The 27,912-nt window shown below is 51.4% G+C and overlaps 1 protein-coding gene across 2 annotated transcripts; it reads left to right on the top strand.

The window, feature by feature from the left end:
• Nucleotides 1–1,116: 1,116 nt before the first annotated feature.
• Nucleotides 1,117–27,771, top strand: Pkn1 (protein kinase N1). 2 transcript variants are annotated; one of them, XM_034522247.2, is made up of 22 exons: nucleotides 1,117–1,325; nucleotides 7,555–7,855; nucleotides 9,833–9,984; nucleotides 11,956–12,100; nucleotides 13,777–13,922; nucleotides 14,334–14,547; nucleotides 14,943–15,137; nucleotides 16,017–16,126; nucleotides 16,209–16,352; nucleotides 19,684–19,759; nucleotides 19,843–19,984; nucleotides 20,079–20,172; nucleotides 23,976–24,055; nucleotides 24,130–24,205; nucleotides 24,322–24,413; nucleotides 25,524–25,700; nucleotides 25,933–25,995; nucleotides 26,111–26,187; nucleotides 26,464–26,606; nucleotides 26,867–26,974; nucleotides 27,075–27,155; nucleotides 27,506–27,771. In XM_034522247.2, the coding sequence occupies exons 1-22, from the start codon at nucleotides 1,305–1,307 to the stop codon at nucleotides 27,707–27,709; spliced, it is 2,841 nt and encodes a 946-aa protein (XP_034378138.1). In that variant the 5' UTR covers nucleotides 1,117–1,304; the 3' UTR covers nucleotides 27,710–27,771. The 2 variants fall into 2 exon arrangements, with proteins under 2 accessions (XP_034378138.1, XP_034378137.1); XM_034522246.2 differs by lacking the exon at nucleotides 1,117–1,325 and adding an exon at nucleotides 6,357–6,476.
• The last annotated feature ends 141 nt before the right edge of the window (nucleotides 27,772–27,912 follow it).

Below are 27,912 nucleotides of genomic sequence, written 5' to 3'. Positions count from 1 at the left end.
CAATAAGTGGTAAAAAGATTAAAACGGGAGCTGAAGAGATGGGTCAGAGTTAGGAGCCATACTGCTCTCGTAGAAAACCCAAGTCTGGCCCCAGCACCCAGGTGGTGCAGCTCCTAGTTTATAACCTCATTTTAGGGGCTCCCATGTCCTCTTCTGATCTCCAGAGGCACCCCTACACGTTTCACAACTCACACAAAGAAGCACATATATACACATGTAAGAAATCAAATCTGAGTCTTTTCTAGCAAATGGTATAAAACTTGTGTTTTAGACAGTAATTACATTATCTCCCCTACCTTGTAGGACTTTTAAGGAGTTGTTTTAATCCTCCCCACCCTGTAAACCTTTTGTTTACACAAGGCCTCCCACCCCCTACTCCATTCTAGGAAATTGATCATTTGGAGCAGTGACCCCTTTCCCCTTCCTCCTCAATTTCCTCTGCGCTAATTTTTTTCAGACTAGCCAATTGAGTAAGACTGTGAGGTCACCTGAGTTAGAATAGAAACCAAATACACTTCCTGTCTTCTCTTTGCTTTTCCGCAGCACACTGTCTTGATGAAGAGTAAAGTTTGCCTTGTTCAGACATTTCATTTAGAAGGATGGTCTCTTTATTTGCCACCCCAGAACTTAATTTCTAACACACATGAATCAAAATAGTCTTCAAAACAATGAGAAAGAAGTGACAGCTAATGGCGTTTATTGCGAACTTGGGGTCTGCACACTTGCCCTACTCCTCGTCATTAAGTTTTACAGACATCCTTGTCCTGAGGGGTACAGTGGTCCCCTAAGGCCCAGGACACTGGGATTTGAAGTCAGGCTCTCCCTGCGCTTGCCTCGGGGTATATGAGTAGACGCCTCTGTGGAGCTGGCCGCTGTGTGTGGCTGATGGATCCGGACTTTTGCTTTCAATGGGGTCCGAGGCAGGGGACAAGGCCTCTGAGGCTCGTGGCTGCTTAGGCCCATTCTGAGTCCCCCAAGCTACGAGGAACGCTTGCCGCACCGCACCGCACCGCGAACTGGGACCCCACTCCGGGTTGCAAGCCCCGGGGGCCGCCGGGAGCCCCGCCCCCGCCCCGCCTCCTCCCCAGGCGCGGACCTCGGCGCTCACGTGACCCATCCTGCAGCCGCTGGGGCCCGAGGGCGCAGCTCGGCGGAGGCCTGGCCAGGCCCGGCCGAGCGCAGCAGGCCAGAGCGCGCAGCGCGCCAGGGAGGGTCTGGGCGCCGCGCCTCCCGCCGCATCCGCCCGCGCGCTCGCAAGCCCTCCCTTGGCGCTGGGACCCCTGGCGGGCGGGCGGCCGGAGGACATGGCCGGCGACGCCGTGCAGGTAGGAGACTTGTCCGCACCCGTGGGACGGCCGGACGGCGCGGAGGACCCCAGGCACAGCACAGCTAGAGTCCGGGACGAGGTCCCCATCGGTACCCCGCGCGGGCCCTCGTAGCAGGTGGAGGTGCCGACCGGGTCGGAGGAAGGGTTGCAGTTCGGGATTCTACCGCTGCATCCCCTCCTCCGGCCCTCCCCGAGAGTCAGCGGGTGCAGCGGGGTCCCCACTTCGTGTCCGAGGCCAGCTGTGGGTCCGGGTGCCTCCGGCCCCACCCTCTTCTCGGGGTCTTCAGCATTCGGTTTCTGGCAGGTGCCGCTTCACCTGGAGCAGGTGCCTGGCACCCTGCCGCGGACCGGAGGAGTGCCCGGCCCGATCCCCTCCCCCGCACAACAAAGCTCGGGCCACCCCCGCCTGCAGACGTCTTTACGATGGTCTTGACGCCACCCAGATGGGCACCTGTTGGAGGAAGTGTCTAAGCCACTTCATTAGGCCTGAGGCCGGGTTCCTCCTTCCGCCCCGTTCCCTGTAGCCACCCTTAAGGCTGACAGATGGAGCTGTAACCCAGGTGGGGCGTGTCCTGTCACACAGACAGGAAGGATTTTATATCTGGAAAGTGACAGGGCTGGGTCACTGCTCCCCGCCCCCCCCCCCCGCCAACCCCCGCAACAGACACCTGTGACTGGCATCTGCCAGCCACATGGCCCTCCCTGTGTGACCTGTTGGGTGCTACTGAAGCAGGGTCAGGGTCGGGGTGACTGACTTCCCACTCTCTAATTCAATGGCCCAAATCTGAGATCTTTGTATCTTTGTGGTTCCGTTAGTTCTTCACCATGCTGTCCATTGTCCTGTGTAACTGGTTCTCATTTCCTTCTGCACCTGCCCCTATGTCTCCCCTGTACCCCCCTGTACCCCTCTTCCCCAGTCCTGCTGATGGCCTGCCGGCCTTGCCGAGGAGCTGGGCGTATCTGGTGCTGCCGATCTCACAAGGTCAGACCTCCAGGCTGATGCACCGGTGCAGGCTCCCCTTCAAGCCCACTGAGTGCTGTGTAGGGTTCTCCCAGTACATGCATGTGCTTGGTGCGTCCCACGTAGGACGCAACATATGGAGGCTGTGATTCCCAGAATGAGGCTGGACCTACATCTTGGTCCCCTTCCTATCTTCTCCCGTCTGTTCATTCCCGCTTGGACTTGCTGCCCTGTTCCACCGTCTCCATGCCTGTCTGTTCTGTGTCTGGCAAACGGATGTCCTGTCTAGATTCTGGAAACGCCCCAGGCATTGAAATCTCAGGAAGTGGGATTTTGGGTTCCTAGCCACTTTGCCAAGAGGGTTTCCCCGAGGTGATAGTTCTTGGTCTTGTGTCTCCAGATCTGTAACGGCAGGTGGAGAAGCTGACGTTCTAATTCCTCAAGACCAGGCCAGGCCAGGCGTTTGCCCTGATGCCCTCAAGTGACTCCTTGTTCCTGGGCAGAAGTGACTCACCCAGGGGAGGAGGACCCAGGAGGCCCTGCCTCCCTCCCTGCATGCTTTTTACATTCTCAGGCCTTCTCTGCTGGAGGTGGGGCCAAGGGCCTTCACCTTTTCTCTTTGCTCCAATGCTTGAGCTGGTCCTGCTGCTGGCTGTGTACCTGCTTTGCCTGTTGGGTTTGGGGCACTGGTGGGCGACAGTGGGTGGGGCCTGGTCCTGCCAGAGTGTTGCTCAGTGAGGCCCGGTTTAAATGCCAATGCTGACTTCCCTAATGAGTTCTTGGGTCAAACGACTTTACCTTACTTGTTTCTTGTTTCCGTTTTGATGGAGGCAGTGGGGTTAAGAAGGGTTATGGGGGTCTGGTGGTGGTGGCACACACCTTTGATTCCAGCACTTTGGAGGCAGAGGCAGGCAGGTCTCTGAGTTTGAGCTCAGCCTAGTCAATAGAGTTCCAGGACAGCCAGGGGAAACCCTGGGGGGAGATAATGGTTATGGGGAGAGAGGTGGAGCCTCAGCCAGTTCTGTGCTTCCATGACATCTTTACTTTGAACCCATGTCCCTTCCCAAGGCCCCAGCAATGGCCCTTTTGCCTGGATCATTTTGTGGTGAGGGCTGTCCTGTACACCTCAGGATGTTGACATCTGACAAGCGTCCCCTATATACTTTGGTTGTAATGACAACAAGAATGACCGCAGACATTGACATGTGTTTCTAGAGGCAGTGAGAAGACAACTTCACCTTCACTGAGAGTACAGCTATGGCCTCTTTGAGCCTCGGTTTTCCCCTGTGGTGACTACTGCTCAGATACACAGTGAGGAGATGACAGGGTCACAGGATCTGTGCTCTTGGCCTGCAGCCTCATTTACCCTTCAGAAGGGCTTAAGAGCCTAGGAGAGTATTGCTCATTACGATGGTGATCACTACTGCAAGGTGTGGTGGACATGGGATTCTTCCCAGCTAGTGTGAGTTCCTCAGCTAGCTCTTTCTCTCTTTTGTTCTTTCTTTCTATGTTTTTTCTTTTTTCTTTTTTCTTTTCTTTTCTTTTTTTTTTTTTTTTTTTTTTTTTTTGGTTTTTCGAGACAGGGTTTCTCTGTTAGCCTTGGCTGTCCTGGAACTCACTCTGTAGACCAGGCTGGCCTCGAGCAATTTTTTTTTTCTTAATTGAGAAGACAGGGACTTGCTGTGTAGCTTCGGCTGGTCTGGAACTCAACGAGATCTCCCCTGCCTCCTGAGTGTTGAGATTAAAGGCGCACAGCAACAAGCTTTGCTGGGCCTCAGTTTCTTCATTCTGAAGATAGTTTCATATCTATCTGTCTTATATGTCCATCCCCAGCATCTGCACGTTACAATCCTAGCACTGGTAAGGTGGAAACAGGAGGATCAGGAGTTCAAGGCCAGCCTTCCCTATGTATGAATTCAAAGCCATCTTGGGTTATATGAGACCCAGTCACAAAACAATATGAAGCAAAACAAAACAGATAGTACCTGTGACATGGAAGGACATTAGTTGAGACCTGGATAAGGCTGTAGTAGCTGCTACTTTTGAGGTACAGAGATTATACAAGCTACCAAGCTTTACCCTCTACCTGTAGCTGCTGTTATCGGCACCATGACTATTACTTTTATTTATTTGTTATCTTTGATTATATATGTTGGGGGGTATATACATATGCCCACAGAAGCTAGAGATGTCAGATCCACCCAGAACTGAAGTTACAGGCGTTTGTGAGCCATCTGTTGTGGGTGCTCGGGTCTGAACTCAGGTCCTCTGGAAGAACAGAGCCTTTAACTGCGGAACTGTCTCTCCAGCACCACCACTACTATTTTAAAATATTATATTTTATTTTTTAGAGCAGTTTTAGGATCATGGCAAAAATCCAGTGAGAAACAGAATGTTCTCATATGTATCTTGATCCTGATATAAACAGCCTTGTAACTGCTATCTCTGACAGTTGAGATTCAGTATATATTTGGCAAACAGTTGTGGGCTGCTGTTGGGGCCCCTTAGGGCTGTTTCTTTCTGGTGTTAGCTTCAGGGAGCTACTTCTAAACCAGGTAGGCTCCCTAGGCTTCCAAGCTGTGAGCAGCCAGGGTGGACATCTGGGTAGGAGGAAGCAGGAAGTTGATGCTGCCTGTGTACCGGAAGCATGCGTGCTCATGCGCATGCATACACACACACACTCTCTCTCTCTCTTTCTCTCTCTCTCTCTCTCTCTCTCTCTCTCTCTCTCTCTCTCTCCCTATAGAACTTGCTGTTCTGATTCTTAGGGGGAAGTCGGGGACAAGGGACAAGTGGGAGGGTCTCTCGATAGGGATGTGAACAGGTAGTAGCAGGGCTGAGGGCCTGAGGGATCTCAGGGCATGGGTGGTACATCTGAAATGAAGTGTGAGCATGTAGAAACCCTGAACTACACACACACACTCACACACACGTACACACACGTACACACACGTGCAAGTATGCACGCACATGTGCACGAGCTTGTGGGCTATGGCCACTTGGCAGGTGGAGTGTGTGAGTAGCTTCCAGAGGGACTCCAACTAGCACTCATAGCTGTTTATAAGGGTCTGTGCAGGCAAGCATGGCGGTGTGCACATTCATGAAGCCGATACTGGAGGGAGTGCAATATGTGGGAGACTACTCTGCATTCCCGAGCCTGTGTCCCAGACATCCACCTGCAGGCGTCTGTGTTAGTGTTCTGTGTACACACTGAGCCAGGCACAGACCTGCAGAGCTACATGTGCGCACCTTTGGGAACCTCTGTTCTACCCCTACTCTCCTGCAGGTGGGAACTGGTCTAGTCTGCTTTCCATCGCCGTGATGAAAGACTGACCAAAAGTAATTTGGGGAAGAAAGGGTTTATTTGGTTTTATAAATTATAGTCCATCATGAAGTGAAGTCAGAGTCAGAGCTCGAGACAGAAGCTTAAAGCAAAACCACAGAGGAACAGTGTTCACTGCTCACTTCCTCTGGCTTGCTCAGCTCCTTTTCTTATACAGCCCAGGCCCACCTGCCCAGGATGGCCCCGCCCACAGAGAGCTGGGCCCTCCCACCTCAATTAGCAATCAAGAAAATAGCCCATAGACACACCCACAGGCCAGTCCAACAGAGGCAATCCCTCAATTGAAGTGTGCAAATCTCATACCTGCAGAGCTGGAAATGTGACCACACCTGTAAGACTATGGTCCACACACATGCTGTGTGCCACATAAGACCCTGCCTGCTACATAATATACTGTGGACAGGTGTGTCCAGTGTGTCAGGTACTGAGGACTGTTTCTCCCTGGCTTGCCTCCAGAGAACCAGGCATGGCCATTTAGGGGGTGATGGGGGAAGAACCTCTTACATGGCACACACCCTTAATCCCAGTACCCGGGATATAGAAGCAGGTGGATATATGAGTTCTAAGCCACCCTAGTTGCCATAGTGAATTCCAGGTGAGCCAGAACTATGTAGAGAGACCCTGTCTCAAAAACAAAACAAAACAACCCCCACCCCCAAACAAAACAGCAACAAAAAACTTGCCCTAGAGCTGTCCTGGCGCAGAGGATGCTGGGAACTGGAAGGAAAGAGGAAGTGGCAGTCCAGAGGCCCTGGCAGGGCTGAGGTTCAGGAAGAGGGAGTGGCTCTCAGACCAGACCTAGGACCCAGATGGCAACTGATCCCCCTTTGGATTTGAAGCTGGAGGTAGGAGTCTACACAGGATGGCAGAAGGAGACCCCATGTGGCAGAAACTGGGGTTCTGTTCTGGGTGCCCCTGGACTGAAGACTAAGCATAGGAAGGAGGAGGGGAGCTGGTGACAGCTCTCCAGGTGGAGGGCGAAACTTGGGAGATTGGGAGGAGATGAGCTGTGCTCTTTGGAGTACCAGACACAGAAGACAGGGAAGCAGGACCAGCCCATGGGACCTCCTAGATTGGGAATGCAGATGAGAGAAGCCAGGATCTGTCTCTGAGGTCCTCCTGGGTTTGGAGGACAGCAAAAGAAACAATAGCCTCCCCTTGGGACTTCCTGGTTAGGAATGCAGGAAACCAGAAGAGAAAGGGGATCATCTGAGCCTTCTGCCAGAAGCCCACTGCATAGGTAACAGATAGGGAGACAGGGCATACCATGGAGACCCTGGTGTGCACACAGGTAAGGAAGGGGCCTTGTGCTTGGCCTAGTCTTTGACCTACTATTTACTTATTGATATTATTTTATTATGCATATGTTATATCTGTGGGATTATATACATATGCATACCTGTGCCTGCAGAGGCCAGAGGCATCAAGGTCCCCGTGGATTTGGAATTAGAGGCTGGAAACTCAATTTAGTTTCTCTGCAAGAGCGTGATATGTTTTTAGCTGCTGAGCCATTTCTCCAGCCCCCGGTTTGTTTGTTTGTTTGTTTGTGCATCCACATTGGGGGTGTCAGAGGACAGTCTTTATCCACATTGGGGTGTCAGAGGACAGTCTTTATCCACGTTGGGGTGTCAGAGGACAGTCTTTATCTACGTTGGGGTGTCAGAGGACAGTCTTTATCCATGTTGGGGTATCAGAGGACAATCTTTAGGACCTCCTTCCACTGTGTAGGTTCCTAGGGGGTGAACTTGGGTAGGCTTGAACCATTTCTCTGGCCAAGACATCCCGTTTATGAGGGTCAGGCCTCTGTCCTTGGGATTTTAGAGTGGAGAAATGTAGGGTAGTGGTGGGTCAGGTGGGCTGTGTCCTGGTGAGTCCACCTGCCCCCTAGCTTCTGACCTTCTGTGTGTGTCCCTCCCCCTACAGAGTGAGCCTCGCAGCTGGTCACTGCTGGAGCAGCTGGGTCTGGCTGGGGCAGACCTGGCAGCCCCTGGAGTGCAGCAGCAGCTGGAGTTGGAACGAGAGCGGCTGAAGCGGGAGATCCGGAAAGAGCTGAAGCTGAAGGAGGGCGCTGAGAACCTGAGGCGAGCCACCACTGACCTGGGCCGCAGCCTGGGCCCTGTGGAGCTGCTGCTGCGGGGCTCTGCTCGACGCCTTGACTTGCTGCACCAGCAGCTGCAGGAGCTGCATGCACATGTGGTGCTGCCTGACCCTGCAGCAGGGAGTGGTGAGCAGAAAGCCTGGGAGCTGCATTCCCTCAGGACACTGTCCTGGGTCCACAGAAGCCAAGGGGAGGCCAGACTCACAGGGCCACCAGCACCCAGAGGAACAGTCACACCTGTTCCCAGGCCCATTCAAAGCTGCCCTCGGCATTAGGTGTACGTAGATAACACCAGATACCTAAGGACACCATTACAGCTCTTCCCAGACAACATCTGAGTAACATGTTATCACATGAGAACCCAGAAGCACAGTCACACTAACAAACATCCAAATCTTACACGTCTGTCACCCTCATCATCCCTAAATCATTCCAGTACATCAGCACTTGTAGACTATTTTTCTGGTTTATTTTTGCTTAATTTTTTTGTGTGTTTTATATATTTATGTTCTTCTCATTTTTGTTTTCTTTTTATGTTTTTTAAGACAAAATTTTTCTAAGCTTCCAGAGCAGGGCTATGCTTCAGTCTCATGAGTGGCAGAGATTACAGACTTGAACCTAGTTTTTAATTTGACAGTGGTGACACATGCCTTTAATCCCAGCACTCTGGAAGCAGAGGCAGGCAGGTCTCTTGAGTTCAAGGCCAGCCATTATGGAGTGAGTTCCAGGGACAGCCAGGGCTACACAGAGAAACCCTGTTCTTAAAAACACAGTATTTTGTTTTCGATTGTGGTTAAAATAAAACCCTACAGATTGAGGAGCTGTGTTTGTGAACGCTTTAGCTAGGAAAGTGTTTGCTGTGTAAGATTAAGATGTAAATTTGGATTCCAAGCACCCAAGTAAAAAGTTGTATGTGTTGGTAATCCTGGCACTTGAGAGAGAGGATCTCTGGGCTCACTGCTCAGTCACACAAGTCAATTCAGAGAGCTCCAGGCCCAGTGAGACCTTATCCCAAAAATAAAGGAAGGGAGGAAGGATGGGAGGAAAGAAGGAAGGAAGGAAGGGCAGAAGGAAGGAGGAGAACAACTGAGGAACTTAACCCCTGTCCTCTGGCTTCCCTGTACACACATGTACATGCACATATGTGCACACATAAACAAAAAGAAAACCCACAACACAATTTGTCATTGCCAGAGTTTAATAGTTTTATATATGTTCATATAGTAACAAAGCAAGGCTACAGTGCCTTCATCTTGTAGCTAAGATGTTCATGGCCACAGGACACTAGAAGATACCCAGAGAGTTTATACTGTCGCACATATGCCCAGAGAAGTACACAGTTAATTATGCCACCTGGGCAACACAGCAAACATGATTCCATGATTTAGCGATAGTAGCACAGTTTCATCCAAACTGTGTCCAAGGTTTGCATCCTGTCACTTATACCTAGAGAGACACACTAACCCACAATGACATTAGAGCTCTCACACTGTGTCACACCAACCTCAGAGGTATCCCATGGTTGTCCCATCCAGAGGACTCTACGTACAGCCAACAGGCTCAGCCCCTCTACGTATGGGTGTGTCAGCTGTTGGGGTCCAACACTGGTAGAATTCAGCCAAGAGTCTCATAAGCCTCTTCTCTAGTTCCCCACCACTGCATCTCTCTTTGAATTGCAGACCTCACCTCTGACAATGACAACAGCCAAGTCTCAAAACAATCCCAGAAGGCCCTAGAGATCAGAGCTGAGCTGTGCAACAAGAAGCAGTATCATCATACGCTCTCACATGTACACTCTTGCACCCGCATCTAGGGTACTACCACTTGTGGCCTACAGACATAATCACACCCACACCAGTAGGCTTATACATTCTGAGGCAGATGGGGGCATTTATTCCACCTATCCTGGAAGACCTGCATACCTGGTCACTAACTCATGCTGAAGTCCACTCTGTCACTGAGAGCTGTATGTCTCCTGTCTGTATACTGGCCCCTAGGCTCCTTTTCTGGATGAAGGCTTCCTAGGCTTGGACAAAATCTCCTGGGTCTCCTGGGTACACCGAAGTGACCACTGTGTGATTGATTCTCTTTTTGTTTCCTCAGATGCTCCCCAGTCCCTTGCAGAGGGCAGCCCTATCTGCTCATCCACCAACCTGAGCCGAGTAGCTGGTCTGGAGAAGCAGCTGGCCATTGAGCTCAAGGTCAAACAAGGGGCAGAAAACATGATCCAGACGTATAGCAATGGCAGCACCAAGGTAAGACAGTGTTCCAGAACATTTCATCGCTGTGCTAGGAGGCTGTGTCCCAACTGGCAGCTACTCGACTGCTGCCTGCCTCTGGATTGGTCTGCTGTAGGCTTCTTATGTTAGTGCAGTGCACGGCCATTTGTGTGTGGTTCTGTAAACACTTGTACAGAGCTGTTCGGAGAGGTGAGGCAGATGTAGCTCCAGCTGGTCTAAACTGGGCTGTGAGTCCTCAGTGCAGTGGAGATCCAGACTTTGCAGATGAGGGCACTGAGGCACACAGCAGTGAGAGAGAGCAAGGCTGAGGGAGCAAGACTGAACTGTACTGACAGCTTTGGAATTTTTGTTTCTTAACAAACTCAGAAATAAGAACATATTTTCAGCCGGGCGGTGGTGGCGCACGCCTTTAATCCCAGCACTTGGGAGGCAGAGGCAGGTGGATTTCTGAGTTCAAGGCCAGCCTGGTCTACAGAGTGAGTTCCGGGACAGCCAGGGCTACACAGAGAAACCCTGTCTCAAAAAAACAAAAACAAAAAAACAAAAAAAAAAAACAAAAAAAAAAAAGAACATCTTTTCATTTTAATCCCAGGTGTGGGATATGGGCTGCTTCAGATAGTCCACAGCAGCTGACTCTGATTTGCCATGTGCTCTAGCAGAGGCGCGGTTTTGCCAGCTACAGATAGTTTCTGCAGCTGTGTGACATTTGGAGTTCTGGGGACTTTTCAGAGGGTGTATAAATGCTAGAGCCCCAATCAGCAGGGTTGGTGATTGTTGGTCATTTGGGGGTGGGGTGGGGGTGGTGGTTGCAGTTTTGTTAGTAGTCATGCTCAAAGAAGAAAGAAGACAGAAATTTAGACCCAAGGTGTGGGGAGCCGACAGAAGGCTGATATCATCCTTGCAGCCATCTTGAGCCGTATACCCCGACAACAGACTTGATTACATTAGCCTACAACAGCTGAGCACACTCTGATAGCATCTTGCTTTAGATACCCAGGATCTTTCCTTGGGTGTGTGAGACTTAAAGGTGTGATTTAGAGCTGAGACTTAAGGGAGTGACTTAGAGATCAGATTTAGAGACAAGACCTAAGGGCATGACTTAAAGGTGTGGCTTAGAAGTGAGACATATAAAAGGTGAGAGGCAGACAGAAGAGTTCAGTACAACTTGGAGTAGGAATTAGGCATTGAGGAAGAAGACACTTGGACTAGAGAACTCAGAAGAAGTTATTATTAAGTATTAGGCACTTGGAGTCGGCACTTGAGACTGAGACAGGCAAGTAGGGATTAGATATTTGTACTCAAGACAGGCACTTGGAAGAGAGCTTGGAAAGAAGCTTGGAACTTGGAAGCACTAGGAACTAGGGACTAGGGACTAGGAACTCAAGACTAGGGACTTGAAGAGAAGAAGAGAGACTGAAAAATAAATGGGATTGAATCACACTCTGGTCTCCATTCCTCGTGTCCGTCCTCACTCTCTCTCTTGCTGAACCCCGACCAGAGCAGCCTGGGACAGTTTGGGCTCTAACAGTTTAGCCCCCAAGGCTTTTTTTGGCAGTGCGGGTTCCAACACTGGTCCGAGACATTTTGGCCCCCAAACGTGGGGTAGTGCAGTTCTCAACATTTCTGGCCCCCAAGCGTGGGGCAGCTCGGGCCGCAACACCAAGGATCTCTCTCCGTCTCCCTTGCTCCCTACTCTTTCCCCTCCCTTCCCTCTATCTCTCTTTCTCTCCTATCTAGTGATAGGGGGTGAAACCGAGGGGACAAAGGGTGGGAAAAAGCAGCAAAGACGGGCTACACTAAGTTGTCAGGTAGCAGGGCTAGAGTTGAAGCCCGTGGCCTACCTGTTACTGCACTGGCCCAGGACGGTGGGAATGTGTGTCCTTGTATGCACACACGAATGTTTTTACCTTTTATGATGTGGACAGCAGGGTCAGTGCTCAGGCTTGAGTTCTCACTCTGCCTTTCACCTTACATGTCTGTCTCCAGGACCGGAAGCTGCTGTTGACAGCCCAACAGATGCTGCAGGATAGTAAGACCAAGATTGACATCATCCGCATGCAGCTTCGCCGGGCGCTGCAAGCACTACAGGCTGGCCAGCTGGAGAGTCAGGCAGCACCTGATGAGGCCCAAGGTAAGTAAGACCTTTCCTGGACATTGGCTGCCTGACCAGCCTTCCAGAGGTCAGCCTTTACCCATAATGCCCTGTTGTGGAGGACAGGGAGGTGGGAATTAACCTCACTGTGAATGGAGTCTATTCCTGTCTATTTCTGGCTGTTTCCTTCAAGGTTTGGGCTAGGATAGTTGTTGCCAAATGTCACTCTCAGGCCAAATGCACCTGATGGTTCCTTCCTACCCCCCCTTCCTTCCTTCCGTTGTGGTTAAGGTGGAATCCAGAGGCTCCTATAAACTAGGCCTGTTTATAAAACTAGTTTTTATTGGACTGTGCCCCCAACTGTTTAATGGTAAAGTCTATGTAGGCACTATAGGACTTAGCATGTCCTAGCCCTTGTTTTTAGGGTTGTTTTAAAGATTTATTTGTGTGTGTGGGGGTGGGTGCACACGCATGCACCGAGCTGAGAAGTGGTGTGACAGAGCCTGGGTGAGCCAGGCGTAGTAACACAGACCTATCAATCATCCACGTGCCTTTAATCACAGCACGAAGGAGGCAGAAACAGGCACATCTTTGGGAGTTCCTGGCTAGCCAGGGCTACATGGTGAGACAAAATAGAACAGAACAGAAACAACCATCACAGATGCCAAGAGCTGACTGAGCATCTGTCCTGCTCACTCAGTGGCCCTGAACTCATGGTAATTCTCCTGCCTCAGTCTCCCAGATGTTGTGGTTGATTATCTTGTGTGTTCTTGGAGTCAAATCAGGTTGCAGTCTTGTTGCAACCTATCTCTGCCCCTTTGCTTTTTTGGGGGGGCGGGGGGATAAGGTCTCATGTACCCCAGGCTGGCATGGAACTCACTCTCTAATTCTGGGTGTTGGAATTCTGGGTGTGCTCCACTCTACTCAGCTCCTTGCTTGTCTTTTGGGGTTCTTGTTTTATTGTTGATGTTGCTTTTTTGGTGCTGGGATGGAATCAGGCCTTCCTGCACTCCATCAGGTGATTTACGTGTGTTACGTAAATCCATGGCTAACTCTGTTACTGCTCTAAGGACGATGCTCCCTCATGCCCTCATCTCACCCAGAGGCCCTGACTCCAGTACCAACTCATTGGGGATGAGCTCCAGTGTCCACTGGTCCAGGAGTGGGGATGAGCTCCAGTGTCCAGTGGTCCAGGAGTGGGGATGAGCTCCAGTGTCCACTGGTCCAGGAGACACACATTGAGTTTCTTACTGTGTCCCGTGAAGAATCCCAGTGTCATATGAGAGTCTTGAGTTTTGTCTTTGACAGTCCCTTGGTGAAAAATGAAATGTATGGGTGATGACTCCTGGGTGTGGATATATCTGCCCTTGTAGATTACAGTGTTCTCTTTGTCCTATGCTAGTCCCTGGGAATGACAAGGGGCTGTTACAGTATATCTGTCCCTAAGCCTAGGTCATCAGTGTGCCTGTGTGTCATCTCTGTGAAGGTACTTGGGTGACCATGTCCCTAGACATTATGGTGTTTGAGTAAGACTGAATTTGGGGGGATTCCTGTCCCAGGGCAGGAATCTTGATGTGTTCTTGAGTAAGACTGAATTTGGGGGGATTCCTGTCCCAGAGCAGGAATCTTGATGTGCTCTGGTGGCCGTGTATGGTGATGTGTCTGGGATCAGGCTAGTCTGAAAGGTGTCGCTGTTGTGTGGTCCATGTGCACAGGAGATGCAGACCTGGGAGCTGTGGAGCTGCGCATTGAGGAGCTACGGCACCATTTTCGAGTGGAGCATGCAGTGGCAGAAGGCGCCAAGAACGTCCTGCGCCTGCTCAGTGCTGCAAAGGCCCCGGACCGCAAGGCAGTCAGTGAGGTGACCAACATTGAGGGCTTCAGCTAGGGGTGTGGCATTGAAGGGAATTAGGAGAGACAGGGGATTCTCTGGCAACAGGTCCTGGTGAGGGTGCAGCTGTAACTCAGATGGACTGCCACTAGGTGTGAGCTTCAGTAGGAAGGAGGAGAGAGAGACAGTCCATGTCTAAGCTAGAAGCAGAGTGTAGAGTCTCAGGGGCCTGTGAGAGGTGGGGCACAGCAAGAAGCTTTAGTGAGGTTGGTGCCTCAGAGGGTCCTGGCTCCAACAAGGGGCAAAGCCTAGTTTTCAAGGCTCCACCTGATGATTCTAAGTAGGTTTGAGGTTTAGGCCTGAGGAAGAAGTTGCTGGAGGTGGGTGAGCTCTTGGGGAAGAGCCTGTGCCTGTCCTTAGCTTTCTCCCTTCCTGCCTCAGGCTCAGGAGAAATTGACTGAGTCCAACCAGAAGCTGGGCTTGCTGCGGGAGTCACTGGAGCGGCGCCTCGGGGAGCTGCCTGCTGATCACCCCAAGGGGCGGCTGCTTCGGGAGGAGCTCACTGCAGCCTCATCTGCAGCCTTCAGTGCGATGCTGCCTGGGCCCTTCCCTGCCACTCACTACAGCACCTTGAGCAAGCCTGCACCACTCACAGGTGGGCTCCAGACTGACCGCACTCTTGGGACCTAGCCCTGAGACCACTTGCCTGGATCTCCAGGCTCCCCAGCCTTGACTATGCTTACCCCGTTGCCTTCTTCCCCTTTTCCCCTAGTCCCCATTTCCATCTCTAACAGCCAAGCAACCCCATCTTCTTGCTCCGTTCTGATTCTAGACTACTGTCCTCAGCCTCCTCCTTGGCCCTGTCTTTTTCCCCTACCCAGCAGCAGCTCATGCAGATCATCAGTTCTTGGCCCCAGTCCTGCTGTCTCAGGCCTTTCCCTTGGCTGCCCTGAATGTCGCCTCGTAGACCCCTGCCACTCTGACACCGTGTCAGAGCCCTTGTTGTGTTGTCTCCTCCGGCCGCCTCCCATGAGCCTGCCCCTCCTGCAGGGACCCTGGAAGTACGAGTGGTGGGCTGCAACAACCTTCCCGAGACCATCCCCTGGAACCCTCCCCCCTCAGTGGGGGCATCTGGGACCCCCGAAAGCCGCACTCCATTCCTGAGTCGCCCATCTAGGGGCCTTTACAGCCGAAGTGGAAGCCTTAGTGGACGGAGCAGCCTCAGGGGGGAGGCAGAGAATGCCAGTGAGTGGTCAGGGGGAGGTGGGTGGGTGGGTGGGTGTGTGGGCTGGGTGGCCGCATTTGTAGCATTTTCTTTATTGATTTGTCTATTTGCTTATTTAAAGCCAGGGTTTCAGTCTGTTGCCCAGTCTGCCCTTAAACTAGGCTCAAGTGACTCATGATTCAGCCAGCTGAGTGAGCCCGCGCAATAGCTGCTGTGGCCTTGAACTATTGACATGTTGTACATGCACTAGAGAAAGGACTCAGTGGTTAAGAGTGTGCACTGGACTTGCAGACCACCCCAGCCCACACCAGCTGCCTTTTAACTGCTGTCACCATCACTACACCCATGTGTACAAACTTCCACACTTTCTCACACACACACATAATTCCAAAATAAAAATTAGAGCCCAGAGAGATGGCTCGGCAGTTGAGAGCACTTGTTACATTTGAAGAGGCCCTCAGGTTCCGCTCCCAGCACCCACAGAGCTGCTCACAAGCATCCCCAAGTCCAGTTCCAGATCTGACACCCTCTTCTGACCTCTTCAGGTACCAGGTACACACCTAGTGCATAAATATACATGCATGTAAAACACATATACACATAAAAATAAAAGTAACTACAAATTAAAATGAATACATTAAATAAAAAATGATGTGACATCCAATGGGATGACTTACCAAAACAATAACAACAGGACAAACAGCAAAACAAAAACCCACAAGTGTAAGAGAAGATGCAGAGAAATTGAAACCTGTGCTGGGTGTGGGAATGCAAAGTCTGAATTAAAGGCTTTACTGTGAAAGGCATGCTGGCAGAGCATTGAGGGAGTTGAGGGACTCTGACAGGATATGGAGCAAGCCCTCCCCTCCCTCTTTCCTGCCACCCTCTCCTGGTTTCAGCTGAGGTCAGCACCGTGCTCAAGCTGGACAACACAGTGGTGGGGCAAACAGCCTGGAAGCCATGCGGCCCCAATGCCTGGGACCAGAGCTTCACCCTGGAGCTGGAGAGGGTGAGCCGTGCTGGGGCAATGGGAATTAGAAGGGGAGTTTGGATGTCAGACACAGGAAGTGATGGCCCTGGTTTTTCTTAAGGCTCGGGAGCTGGAGTTGGCTGTGTTCTGGCGAGACCAGAGGGGTCTGTGTGCTCTCAAATTTCTGAAGTTGGAGGACTTCTTGGACAACGAGAGGCATGAGGTGCAGCTGGACATGGAACCCCAGGGCTGCCTGGTGGCTGAGGTACAGCCTGGTTTCTGACTTCTGACCCCCAAGATGTTTCCTGCTTCCTTGCCTCTGATTGTCTAGCATGGGGAGATTAATTTCAGATGCTTCTGAACCATAATGGGAAGCGAGCTTCATGAAAGCTGGGATTGGTGCCAGGGGCCACACATCACACATAAGGAAGAGTCAGTAGTAACCACACATGTGACAGTGCTCCCAGAAGGCTGTACCTTGTCAATCATGTGTTGGTTTGGTGATAGGTGGGACTCAGTGGGTTGAATGCTTGCCTAGCATGCACAAAGCCATGGGTCCCATTTCTAGTTCAGATAAAACTAGGTGTGGGTATTGGAGAGATGGCTCAGCAGTTAAGAGCACTGGCTGCTCTTCCAGAGGACCCAGATTTGTTTCCCAACACCTACATGGCCACTTAAAGCTGTCTGTAACTCCAGTTCCGAGGGATCTGACACCCTCTTTTGGCCTCAGTCACTATGTTCACATGTGTTGCACAGACATACCTGCAGGCAAAACACTCATATACATTAAACAAACAAACAAACATTAAAACTGGATGTCGTCCAACCTCAAGCCCCATGATGAGCAAGAGAACAGGAGGACAAAGACCTAGCAAACACAGCCAAGGCCAAGTGGTGGTGCTGCTGCTCGCTTTTAACCCCAGCACTCTGGAAAGAGGCAAGCAGACCTTTGAGTTTGTGGTCAGCATGATCTACATAGTGTGTCCCAGGCCAGTCAGGTCTAGAGAGACCCTGTCTGGAAAACAGAAAAACAAGCCAGAACCACTTTTTGCCACTGCAATCTACTGAGGTCTGTCTCAAAAGGCTCACTGGGTGAGCCTTGTGTCGAGTGCTGGGCTCACACCCTCAAAGCTCTGGCTTCATCTCCAGTATTGCATGACAGCACCAACAAACTCAAGGTGGTGGTGGCAGCCTAACAGCAAGGGATGGCTGCAGCTGACAGAATCTTCCGGAGTGCTGTCGTCACCGAGCCCACCATGCTGAGTTCTACCATGGATAGAATGTTCTGTCTGAACTGTGGCTGGTGTAACTGGAAACCACAGTTTTTTCCCACTGACGTTTTGAGTAATGTAAATTTGATCTCTACACATGGCATCTGCACAGGAACACTCTGGGTCTAGAGGTCAGTGCCTGTGTTGGAGTTGGAATACTAGGCTCAGTCATCATGGGCTTTGCACATGGATGGCCCCTTCATTACTGGGGCTTCTGAAGCAAAGGACCAGGCTCCATCCCTCTTGGTGCTGATGCAGTCTAAGATAGGAGTCCCGGAATGTATTTCTCCATTCCCAGGTGTGTAGGGTGTCTTCCTGTCACTGTGAGAATACCTGAGATAATGAGGAAGAGAAAGGGTTGTTTTGGCCCATGGTCTCTGCCCACAGCCCCAGAGCCCTGTGGATCTGGGCTGGTAGCTCAGCCTGTCATTATGCCAGCAGCATAAGTAGAGGAGGCGTGTGCACCCAACAGAATGCAGACGCAAGGAGAGACACAGGAAGGGGCTGGGCTCCCAGTGTCCTGTATGTGGACAAACTCCAGTGACCTCAATTCCTTCTAGGACCCGCCTCTAATGGTTACACCACCTCCTAAAGCTTGTGACAAAATCTTCAATACACAGGGCCATTTTGGGATTGCTGGGCCTAACAACCATGCCAGATGCCACCAGTATGGCCAACCTGGGGCTACATTTGGGAGTCAAGTCATAGGCGATGTAGTGTGGCCAACCTGGGACTATACTTGGGAATAGTCATGGGTGATGTGAGACTTGTTTGCCAGACTTCCATGTCAGTCTTTTTTTTTTTTTTTTTTTTTTTTTTAGTTTTATTTAGATTTATTTATTATGTATATAGTGTTCTGCCTGCATGTCTGCCTGCAGGCCAGAAGAGAGCATCAGATCCCATTACAGAAGGTTGTGAGCCACCATGTGGTGGTTGCTGGGAATTGAACTCAGGGCCTCTGGAAGAGCAGTCAGTGCCCTTAACCACTGAGCCATCTCTCCAGCCCCCTCCATGTCAGCCCCTCCGTGCCAGTCTTGTGGGTGCAGACTCCTTCCTTCCCTCCAGAGAAGGGTTTAACAGCATGCACCCTCCCTTTTCAAGATGGAAGCCTGTTGTGGTTTGAATATGGATGTTCCTGTCTTAGGTATTTTTTCCTGTGATTGTAGTAAAATACCCTAACAAAAGCATTTTAAAGAAAAGAGGGTTTCTTTTGGCTCAGAGTCCATCATGATGGGGAAGTCAAGCAGGAGCAGTAAGTGGTTAGTCACACTGCATAGAAAGTAAAGTTGGGAAGCAGACTGGTGAGTGCCTGGTGCTCAACTTGCTTTCTCCTCTCCATCCTGTCCAGGGATGGACCACCTAGGGAAAGGTGCCTCACACAGCTTTAGGGGGTCTTCCCTCAGTAGACATAACTACCATAGGGAATCCCTCACAAGTGTGCCTGGAGGCTGGTCTCCTAGGTTATTTTAGTCAGCTGGACAACTAACTTTAACTATTTCAGTCCCCATGAGGGCTCCTGTGTTTGAACACTTGTTCCCCAGCTGTTGGCTCTTTTGAGAGGTAATAGAACCCTGAGGAGGTGGGGCCTCGCTGAAAGAAGTGTGTCACTAGGGCTGTTCTCAGGCCCTAAGTCCTGCTGCTTTCTGTTCCCTGGTCCTCTGAGATGTACCTGGGCTTCAATCTTCTGCCACTGTGGACCCCACTGCCCAAGCTGCCATGTCTTCTGTCCATGATGGACTGTACTCCCTCAGCTATGCCCAGAATAGAGCTCCCCCTGCAGTTGTTTCTGTCAGGTACTCTGTCTCGTGAGGAGAATTTCTGAGGGCAAACAATGAGTGCACTGAGCACGGTTTCCATGCTCATCAGCTTTCTGTTGCTTGACAGAATACTCGGGAGAAATCAGCTTGTAGGAAGCAGGTTTCTTTGGGTTCGTGGTTTCAGGGTTGCAGCTGTTCACCCGTTCACCCCATAGCTTCTGGGCTTGTGGTGAAGCAGACCGTGGGGTCGAGCTGCTCACTTGCTGACAGGGAGACAGAAGAGAAGGGAGTAGGTCTGGCAGCTAGAGACCTGCTTCTTGCAATGACACCCTTCCCTGTGAAGTCCCCTGCTTGCCAACAGTCTCTCAAGCTCTGCAGCCGTCGCTGCATGAATCCATGAGTGAAGTCATTGACCCTCCTGGACACAGTCCCTGCCAAAAACTCAGCTTTGCACATGGCTGCTAGAGCCAAGCCATGTTCTCAGGGATGGTTGGCCTCCTGGTGCCCCATATGTAGGTTGTGTGTACGTCAATTCCTGCGACTACTGCAACTGAGCGTGTCCCCACAGGTCACTTTCCGTAACCCCATCATTGAGCGGATCCCTAGGCTCCAAAGGCAGAAAAAAATCTTCTCCAAGCAGCAAGGTAAGGATGGTTCTAGTGAGCTGGGTTGGCCAGCCAAGGACCTCAGGATGTCACAGGTGGTTACCCTACCCTTGTGACTTCAGGGAAGGCATTTCAGCGTGCCAGACAGATGAACATTGATGTGGCGACTTGGGTGCGGCTGCTCCGGAGACTCATCCCTAATGCCGTGGCCACTGGCACCTTTAGTCCCAATGCATCTCCAGGCTCTGAGATCAGGCACACTGGGTAAGGAAGAAGCATGGCCCCAATTCCACCTGTCGCTCCTCTCCTGTTTCCCAGAGTCCTAGGTTCCCAACTCATCCTCCTCCCTGTTCTGCAGAGACATATCCATGGAGAAATTGAACCTCGGTGCTGACTCAGACAGCTCATCCCAGAAGAGCCCGCCAGGGCTGCCCTCCACCTCGTGTAGCCTGGTGAGTGTGCACCCCCTCTGGGCAGGGGAGCCTAGGGCACCTGTTTTGTTGTTTCAGAAACCTCCAGATGCTAACCCAGATCGTCCAGGAGAACAAGGCTGGTTGTTTGGCTGTTTGTTTTTGTTGAATGTAGTTTCAGGCTTTGAACTGTTGAACAACTCAGTCTCCTGCATGCTGGGATTACCATGCCCAGTTTATAGGGTGCTGGTGATGAAATCCAGGGCTTGCTGCATGCTAGGCACGTGCTCTGACAACTGCATCCCCGGCACTCCCCCTGATTTCTATACCTGCTTAACAATATCAGTGTGGAAGCTGGGTAGCGAGACTCCAGCCTGTCTTCCCCACTTTCAGCTCTGGGTTCCATCCCAGGCCGAAAAAAGAAACAAACAAAAGAAACCAAGTGTGAGCTGTCGAAAGAGGGCAGAAATGTGCCTGTGTGGTTCCTGTGTGGGAGGCTGAGGCAGGGGGATCCGGAACAGAAGGTCATCTCAGCTATATAGCAGATTTTCTGTGGGGAGGGGAATGCTCTTCTCTCATTTTTGAGATTAGAGTATACCTGTCCTCTCTCCAAACCCTCCTGTAAATTCCTTCTTCCTCCCTGTCAAATTCATGGCGTCTTTTTTCATTAATTGCTATTGCATGCATCTGTGTATGTATAAATATTTATATATTCTTATATACAACCTGCTCAATGTATAAAATGTCACTTTTCTGTATGTTTTCAAGTCTGGTCATTTAATACTGGATAACCAGTTAGTGTGCTTTTCTTCGGGAAGACTTTCTCACTTGAAGCATACTTTAATTGGCTGTAGTACTTTCAGAAGGGTTGGGTCTCGTGGCGTTTCCCTGTCCACTGTGGCATGTCTCTAGTTATTGTCCATCTCCAGCTCATTTGGGCGGTCGTGCTGTTGAGAGGGGCAGGTTTAGCTTCTGACACAGCTTCAAAGCAAACTCCCTGATCCTCTGGCCCCACCTCTCTTCCTCTCTCAGTGTTCTCTGAGCCTTAGGTCTGGAAGTGTTTTGTAAATGTATCCTCTGGAACTTATCCGCTGGAACTGGGCTCCACACCTCTGCATTTTGACTGATTGTGGTTTTCTGTGGTGGTCTCCATCTGTTGTAGAGAGAAGTTTCCTTGATGAGGGATGAGGACCACTTTTTTTTTGGGGGGGGGGTTCGAGACAGGGTTTCTCTGTGCAGTCCTGGCTGTCCTGGAACTCACTCTGTAGACCAGGCTGGCCTCGACTCAGAAATCCGCCTGCCTCTGCCTCCCAAGTGCTGGGATTAAAGGTGTGTGCCACCACCGCCCGGACAGGACCAGTTTTATATGTGGATATAAGGCAGTGGTTCTTACCTTCCCATCACCACTGCCCGGACAGGACCAGTTTTATATGTGGATATAAGGCAGTGGTTCTCAACCTTCCCATCACCACTGCCCGGACAGGACCACTTTTATATGTGGATATAAGGCAGTGGTTCTCAACCTTCCCATCACCACCGCCCGGACAGGACCACTTTTATATGTGGATATAAGGCAGTGGTTCTCACCTTCCCATCACCACCGCCTGGCCAGGACCACTTTTATATGTGGATATAAGGCAGTGGTTCTCAACCTTCCCATCACCACTGCCCGGACAGGACCACTTTTATATGTGGATATAAGGCAGTGGTTCTCACCTTCCCAATGCTGACCCTTTAATACAATTTCTCATGTTGTGAAAAATAAAGATTACTTCCATCGATACTTCACAACTGTAATCTTGCTATCATGAACCATAATCTAAATGTCTGTGATAGTCTTCTGTGACCCCTGTGAAAGGGCCGTTTGACCTGCCCCCAGGGAGTCCTGACCTACAGGTTGAGAACCACTGGTAACCATAAATATTTAGAATGTAGTTATGGGTTGTGTTGATTTAGTGAAGTGGTGGCTGTTGGTTCTCCTCTGAGGTCTGTGATCTCACTAACCCTGGGTAGGCGGCTAGGTCTCTAGCACCTGGCATGTGTCCCTCTTAAGGGTGGGTCTGAAGTTCAGTTAGGGACTGCTGATCCAAAACACAAGGGAAAAACCCAATTTATATCAAGGACAAACTGTGCTGCTCTATTGATAGCAGTTACCTAAAGAAGTGGGGTGCAGCTGTCATGAACTTCCTCTAGTTCTGTGGTCATAGTCGTCTTTTGTAAACAAGGAATTGACTCTGTTCTGTGAGCCTGATGAGAGCTATGTGGTTGGGTGATCACAGCCAAAGAGGCCATTCCATAGACAGAACTTGTGTGGGTTACTCCTTTCCTTTTCCCCTCCAGCCATTTCTAGCTCTGGTAGGCTATCTAACCATAGGCTGGTCCATCGGTGGTCAGCATCTGCTGGGCTCAGGCCAGTGCATGGTGGCTGTCCATCAGTCTTGCCAAATACAATGTTCCTTTTCCTCTCCTTTTATTCTATCTATCTATCTATCTATCTATCTATCTATCTATCTATCTATCTATCTATCTACCTACCTATCTACCTACCTACTTGTCTGAAATGGGGCCTCTCTATGTAGCTCTGGCCATCCTAGAACTCATTGTATAGATCAGATAGGCCTCAAGATCACAGAGCTTGCCTTCTCTCTCCTGCATACTAGGATTAAAGGCATGTGTCACTATGCCTGGCTTCTTTTTAAACTTTTTATTACCGTGCAGTTTATTTTGTGTGAGTGTGTGGGCACTCATGTAGAGGTCAGAGAACAACTTGCAGGCGAAATCTCTCCTTCCACCCTGTGGGTCCCAGGGCTCAAACTCCAGCTGTCAGTCTTGGCAGCAGGCACCTTCACCCAGCACACCCTGCTTCTGGCCCAGTTTTCTTTCCTTTCTGATCATTGCGCCCCAGCCTCCACCCAGTGCTGAGCACGTGCCTGGCTACGCTGCCTGCTTGCCACCTTTGCTCCATTTGGAAAGGAAGGAAGATAGAAGCCAGGTCTTTTGAGGCCTGAGTTACAACAGGAAGCCACACCCTCAGACCACAAAGCCATGCCCTCAGACCCTCTTTTTTGTTTGTTTCAATCTATGTGTTTGTGTGTTGTTTTTAGTGGGGGAGGGGGGTTATACACATGTGCCACCCCTTCAGGTGTGGAACTCAGAGGACAACTTGCAGAAGTTGATTCTCTCCTTCCACCTGTGGATTCCGGAGGTCTACCTCAGGCAGACAGGCTTGCTGTAGAGAGCATCTTCCTTTGCTTGAGCCAAAGCTGCACCAGGCCCTGATTCTTTTCAGTCATGTGCTCATGTGGTATGGCTAGGCTGGGATGAAGCTCTGTAGTGTTCACCTAGTAGGTATGAGGTCTTAGGTTCCATGCCCAGCATTATAAATCAATCAATCCATTATTCTGTACAGGCTAAAACCAGTAAATTAAATAAGCAGACAAAAATACTTAAGTATGCAGGATTCTGGGAAGAAAATGAGAGGAGATGGAGAGGGTATGCTGAGGGTCTCTGCTCTTAACACAGGAGTCAGCTGATCCTCACATAGGTGATGTCTCAGAAAGGGTTACAGAAGGAGGAAGACCTGGACCCCATGCAAGCCTGGGGTCCAAGTTATCCAGCAGGCTGAGGCAGAAGGAGCAGAAGTTCAAGGTAGCCTGGGCAGTTTGGTGAGAGCCTGCTCAAAGGAGATAAGCCCAGTGCTCAGGTCTGTCCCTGTGCTAGCCACGTGAAGGCAGAGTAAACTAAGAAGAAGGTCCTGGGGAGGAGGAGGAGTGTGGCTCAGAGCCCTTTTGGCTCTTGGGACTCACGAGCTCTGACTTACAGCTATTGTGACCTCTGTACCACAGAGTTCTCCAACCCACGAATCTACCACCTCTCCAGAGCTGCCTTCAGAGACCCAGGAGACCCCAGGCCCTGGCCTGTGCAGGTGATACCCCTTCCCAGTCCCTACCTGTACCCCTGTACACCCTCCAAGTCCCTACAAGCTCTCTTTCTCCATAGCCCCCTGAGAAAGTCACCTCTGACACTTGAGGACTTCAAGTTCCTGGCAGTGCTTGGCCGGGGTCACTTTGGAAAGGTGATGCAGGGGGAGGACTTAGAGGCTTGGAGTTTTTACCCCGGGGGCCAGACTGTCCACTAAGGCCTTGCCTACTGTGTGCCTGTTTACTAAGGCCTGTGCCTACTATGTGCCAGGTGCTGCTGTCCGAATTCCGCTCCAGTGGGGAGCTCTTTGCCATCAAAGCCTTGAAGAAAGGGGACATTGTAGCCCGAGACGAGGTCGAGAGGTGAGGTCCTGTCTTGACCCTTGGGAATTTTTGGAAAACAGACCAAAACTGTCCTCTACCGAGCATTTCAGTGAGAGGGATTCATGAACTAGAACTTACACCCCTCTTACCTGTGAGTGCTGACGTAGGACTCAGTCTTGTGACTCATTTGTGACCCTTTCCCCTCCCCGAGTGAATACTGACATTGTCCCCTTCTGCTCATGGTTCAACAGTCCACTAGAGGTCACACAGACACTGGCAGGAGGTTCAGGACTCAAATGTCAGGTCTTGGGACTGCCTCGGTTTGGGGGTCAGGGTCCTAGGTTAAAATCATGCCTCTAACCGGGCGGTGGTGGCGCACACCTTTAATCCTAGCACTTGAGAGGCAGAAGCAGGCGGATTTCTGAGTTCGAGGCCAGCCTGGTCTACAGAGTGAGTTCCAGGACAGCCAAGACTATACAGAGAAACCCTGTCTTGAAAAAACCAAAAAAAAAAAAAAAAAAAAAAAATCATGCCTCTAACAGATGTGCTTCCAGATGCTGGGAAAGGCAGGCCTTCCTTAGAACTTAGCCTTCTGATCTATCTGTCAGATGCCCGTGGATCTTGTCCTCTTACAACTGTCTGGTACACTAAAGAGAAGGTGTAGTCAAAGAATTCTTCTCAGTTCTCATCCCTGTGGAGGCTTCAGTCTGTCCCTAGACTTCCCAGCCTCCTTTTTAATAACCAGGAACAAAAGCTAGAATAAGTAAGAGTTTATTGATCTGGGCTGCAGAAGCCCAGTTGCGTCTGCCTTAAGGCACCTCCGTCCTGATGCTTGGTGCCGCTGCTGGTCGTGTGCTTTTCTGAGGGCTGTGCTTGCAGTCCCCACAGACAAGGAAGCCTTTGCACCACCGATCAGACCCCTTCCTCCTGTGATTTAGTCGTCACACGGGGCAGGCCTGTTGAACGGGCCTACTGGTCCCCAAGCCGTCCCCAGCATGGACTTGGACTGTCTGTCAGCCTGAGCCTTGCACCCTTGTACCGTTTCCCTAAATGAGAAATGAATCCAATTGCTCAAAGTTGCGCAGCAGTGCCACCCAACAGATGGGTGTGGGCGGGGCAGCCGGGCTCTGACTTCTGCCTCCCGCCCAGCCTGATGTGTGAGAAGCGGATTTTGGCGGCCGTGACCAGGGCAGGACATCCCTTCCTGGTGAACCTTTTCGGCTGTTTCCAGACCCCAGAGCACGTGTGCTTTGTGATGGAGTACTCAGCGGGTGGAGACCTGATGCTGCACATCCACAGTGATGTGTTCTCAGAGCCTCGGGCTGTGTGAGTCTTCATCCCAACCCCAAGCCCCTCTCCTGCGCACCACCGGAGGCCCCGCCTCTCCTCTCCGGCCCGCTCCTACCCACCACCGGAGGCCCCGCCTCTCCTCTCCGGCCCGCCTCCTACCCCTCCACCCTGAGGCCTGCCTCCTGCACAGCTTTGGGATGAGACCCCAGGGGTCAGGGACTTTGGTGCCTGTGGAACCAGGCTTGTGTGATCTTACCCATCTCTGCAGCTTCTATTCGGCCTGTGTGGTGCTGGGACTGCAGTTCCTCCATGAACACAAGATTGTCTACAGGTGTGTATCGGAGAACATGTTCTGCCCACAGACTGGACATGGTCGAGCTCTGCACAAAGCCCTGATCCCTACCCAGTCATCCCTCTTTACATCCCCTGACACCCCCATTCCCCAGGGACCTGAAGTTGGACAATTTGCTCCTGGATACTGAGGGCTACGTCAAGATCGCAGACTTTGGCCTCTGCAAGGAGGGTGAGGGGCTGCAATCCTGGGATGAGAGGAATAGGGGGTGGGCTACCCGCTGGTGCGGCTGTACCTAGGTGGTCCTATGACCGTTTCTTCGCTATGGGCTTTGTTGTCAGCCACCTGCTCACCCTGGCAGCTTCACGATAGTTCACCAGCTCCAGCCCCATTTGGGTCACCCCACCCTGATTTGGGGTAGGGCTGGATGGATATTTGGAGTATCTCTTGCTCCTACTCCCCCTAGCCACTCTGGGCTCACGTGGCCTTGCTCTCCACCCCACCCAGGGATGGGCTATGGGGACCGGACCAGCACATTCTGCGGAACTCCGGAGTTCCTGGCGCCAGAAGTGCTCACGGACACATCGTACACGCGAGCAGTGGACTGGTGGGGACTAGGCGTGCTGCTCTATGAGATGTTGGTTGGAGAGGTGAGGCCCAGCTGCCTTTTTCCATAGAAATAAGCATGTGCCTCAGAGTGAGGTGGGATCTGCTTCTACCACATGAAGTGTGGTCTGGAGCCAGCAGCTTTACCTCTCTCATCTGTTTCTGTAATTGAAAAGTAGGACACCTCCCCTGCAAGCCAGCAGTGGGACAAGCGTGCTCCTGGAAGAGTGGGGGCTGGGTAGTGCTGGGTGTGTGGACTGGCTAAAAGTGGGAACTTACAAACCCAGCTTTCTCTGCCCCACAGTCTCCGTTCCCCGGGGATGACGAGGAGGAGGTATTTGACAGCATTGTCAATGATGAGGTTCGATATCCCCGCTTCCTGTCAGCGGAGGCCATCGGTATCATGAGAAGGGTAGGCACACCTCCGGCCTGTTGACCCCCTAGTACAAAGTAGGCTGGGAGGGGTGCCGGGGGCGAATCAGATACAGATCGACTAGTGCGTCTTCTCACAGCTACTGCGGAGGAACCCAGAGCGGAGGTTGGGGTCCACTGAGCGTGATGCAGAAGATGTGAAAAAACAGCCTTTCTTCAGGGTGAGCATCCTCTCAGTCACCCCAAGGGCTTTAGGATTCTTCCCAGTTCACTCCCACCCCAAATCTAGTAGCTGTATCTTAAAGAATTTTGTTGCCCCCCCCCCAGCCTCCACCCTTCCTCTGAAATGTTCCCTGTGTTTGTCCGAACCCCTCATTCCCCTTAATTGTACTCCCACTGCTTCTCCAGGCCCACGTCATCATTAACAGAACTTACCCTGAGCTACCCCAGACTCCCTTGATGTATCTGAGTTCCCAGTCCCTCTGCATCTTGTCTGCTTCCTGCTGATCTCCAGACTTCCCTTCAGACCCTCTCAACCTCCATCGTAACTCAATTTGTCCCCTCTCCACAGACTCTGGGCTGGGATGTCCTGCTGGCCCGTCGCCTGCCTCCACCCTTCGTGCCTACACTTTCAGGGCGCACAGATGTCAGCAACTTTGATGAGGAGTTCACTGGGGAGGCCCCCACACTGAGCCCTCCACGGGATGCGCGGCCCCTCACAGCTGCCGAACAGGCAGCCTTTCGGGATTTCGACTTCGTGGCTGGAGGCTACTAGCCCCAAGCCCTGCCTTGCCCAAGAATTCTTGGTTTTTAAAAAAGCCTTTGGGGTTTACTCCATACATGCATTTTTAGCCTCTGTGTGCAATCTGGGTAGGAGTGTGCTTGGAGCAGGTGACAGAGGCAAGGCAGACTCTTGGGGACAGGACTGGCGGGGCTCATTTGAAAGGTCAAGATGGGACCATGCAGTAGTGGGGAAAG

The sequence above is a fragment of the Arvicanthis niloticus genome, chromosome 18 (genome assembly GCF_011762505.2).
Source record: "Arvicanthis niloticus isolate mArvNil1 chromosome 18, mArvNil1.pat.X, whole genome shotgun sequence".
Classification (NCBI taxonomy): Eukaryota; Metazoa; Chordata; class Mammalia; order Rodentia; family Muridae; genus Arvicanthis; species Arvicanthis niloticus.
This window is presented reverse-complemented; position numbering and strand designations above follow the sequence as displayed.

Coding starts and splice junctions, on each gene's coding strand:
- Pkn1 (XM_034522246.2), top strand. CDS start 6,441: ATGGCAACTGATCCCCCTTTGGATTTGAAGCTGGAG. Junction 24,206..24,321: donor GCCGGGGTCACTTTGGAAAG/GTGATGCAGGGG, acceptor ACTATGTGCCAG/GTGCTGCTGTCCGAATTCCG. Junction 24,414..25,523: donor GCCCGAGACGAGGTCGAGAG/GTGAGGTCCTGT, acceptor CCTCCCGCCCAG/CCTGATGTGTGAGAAGCGGA.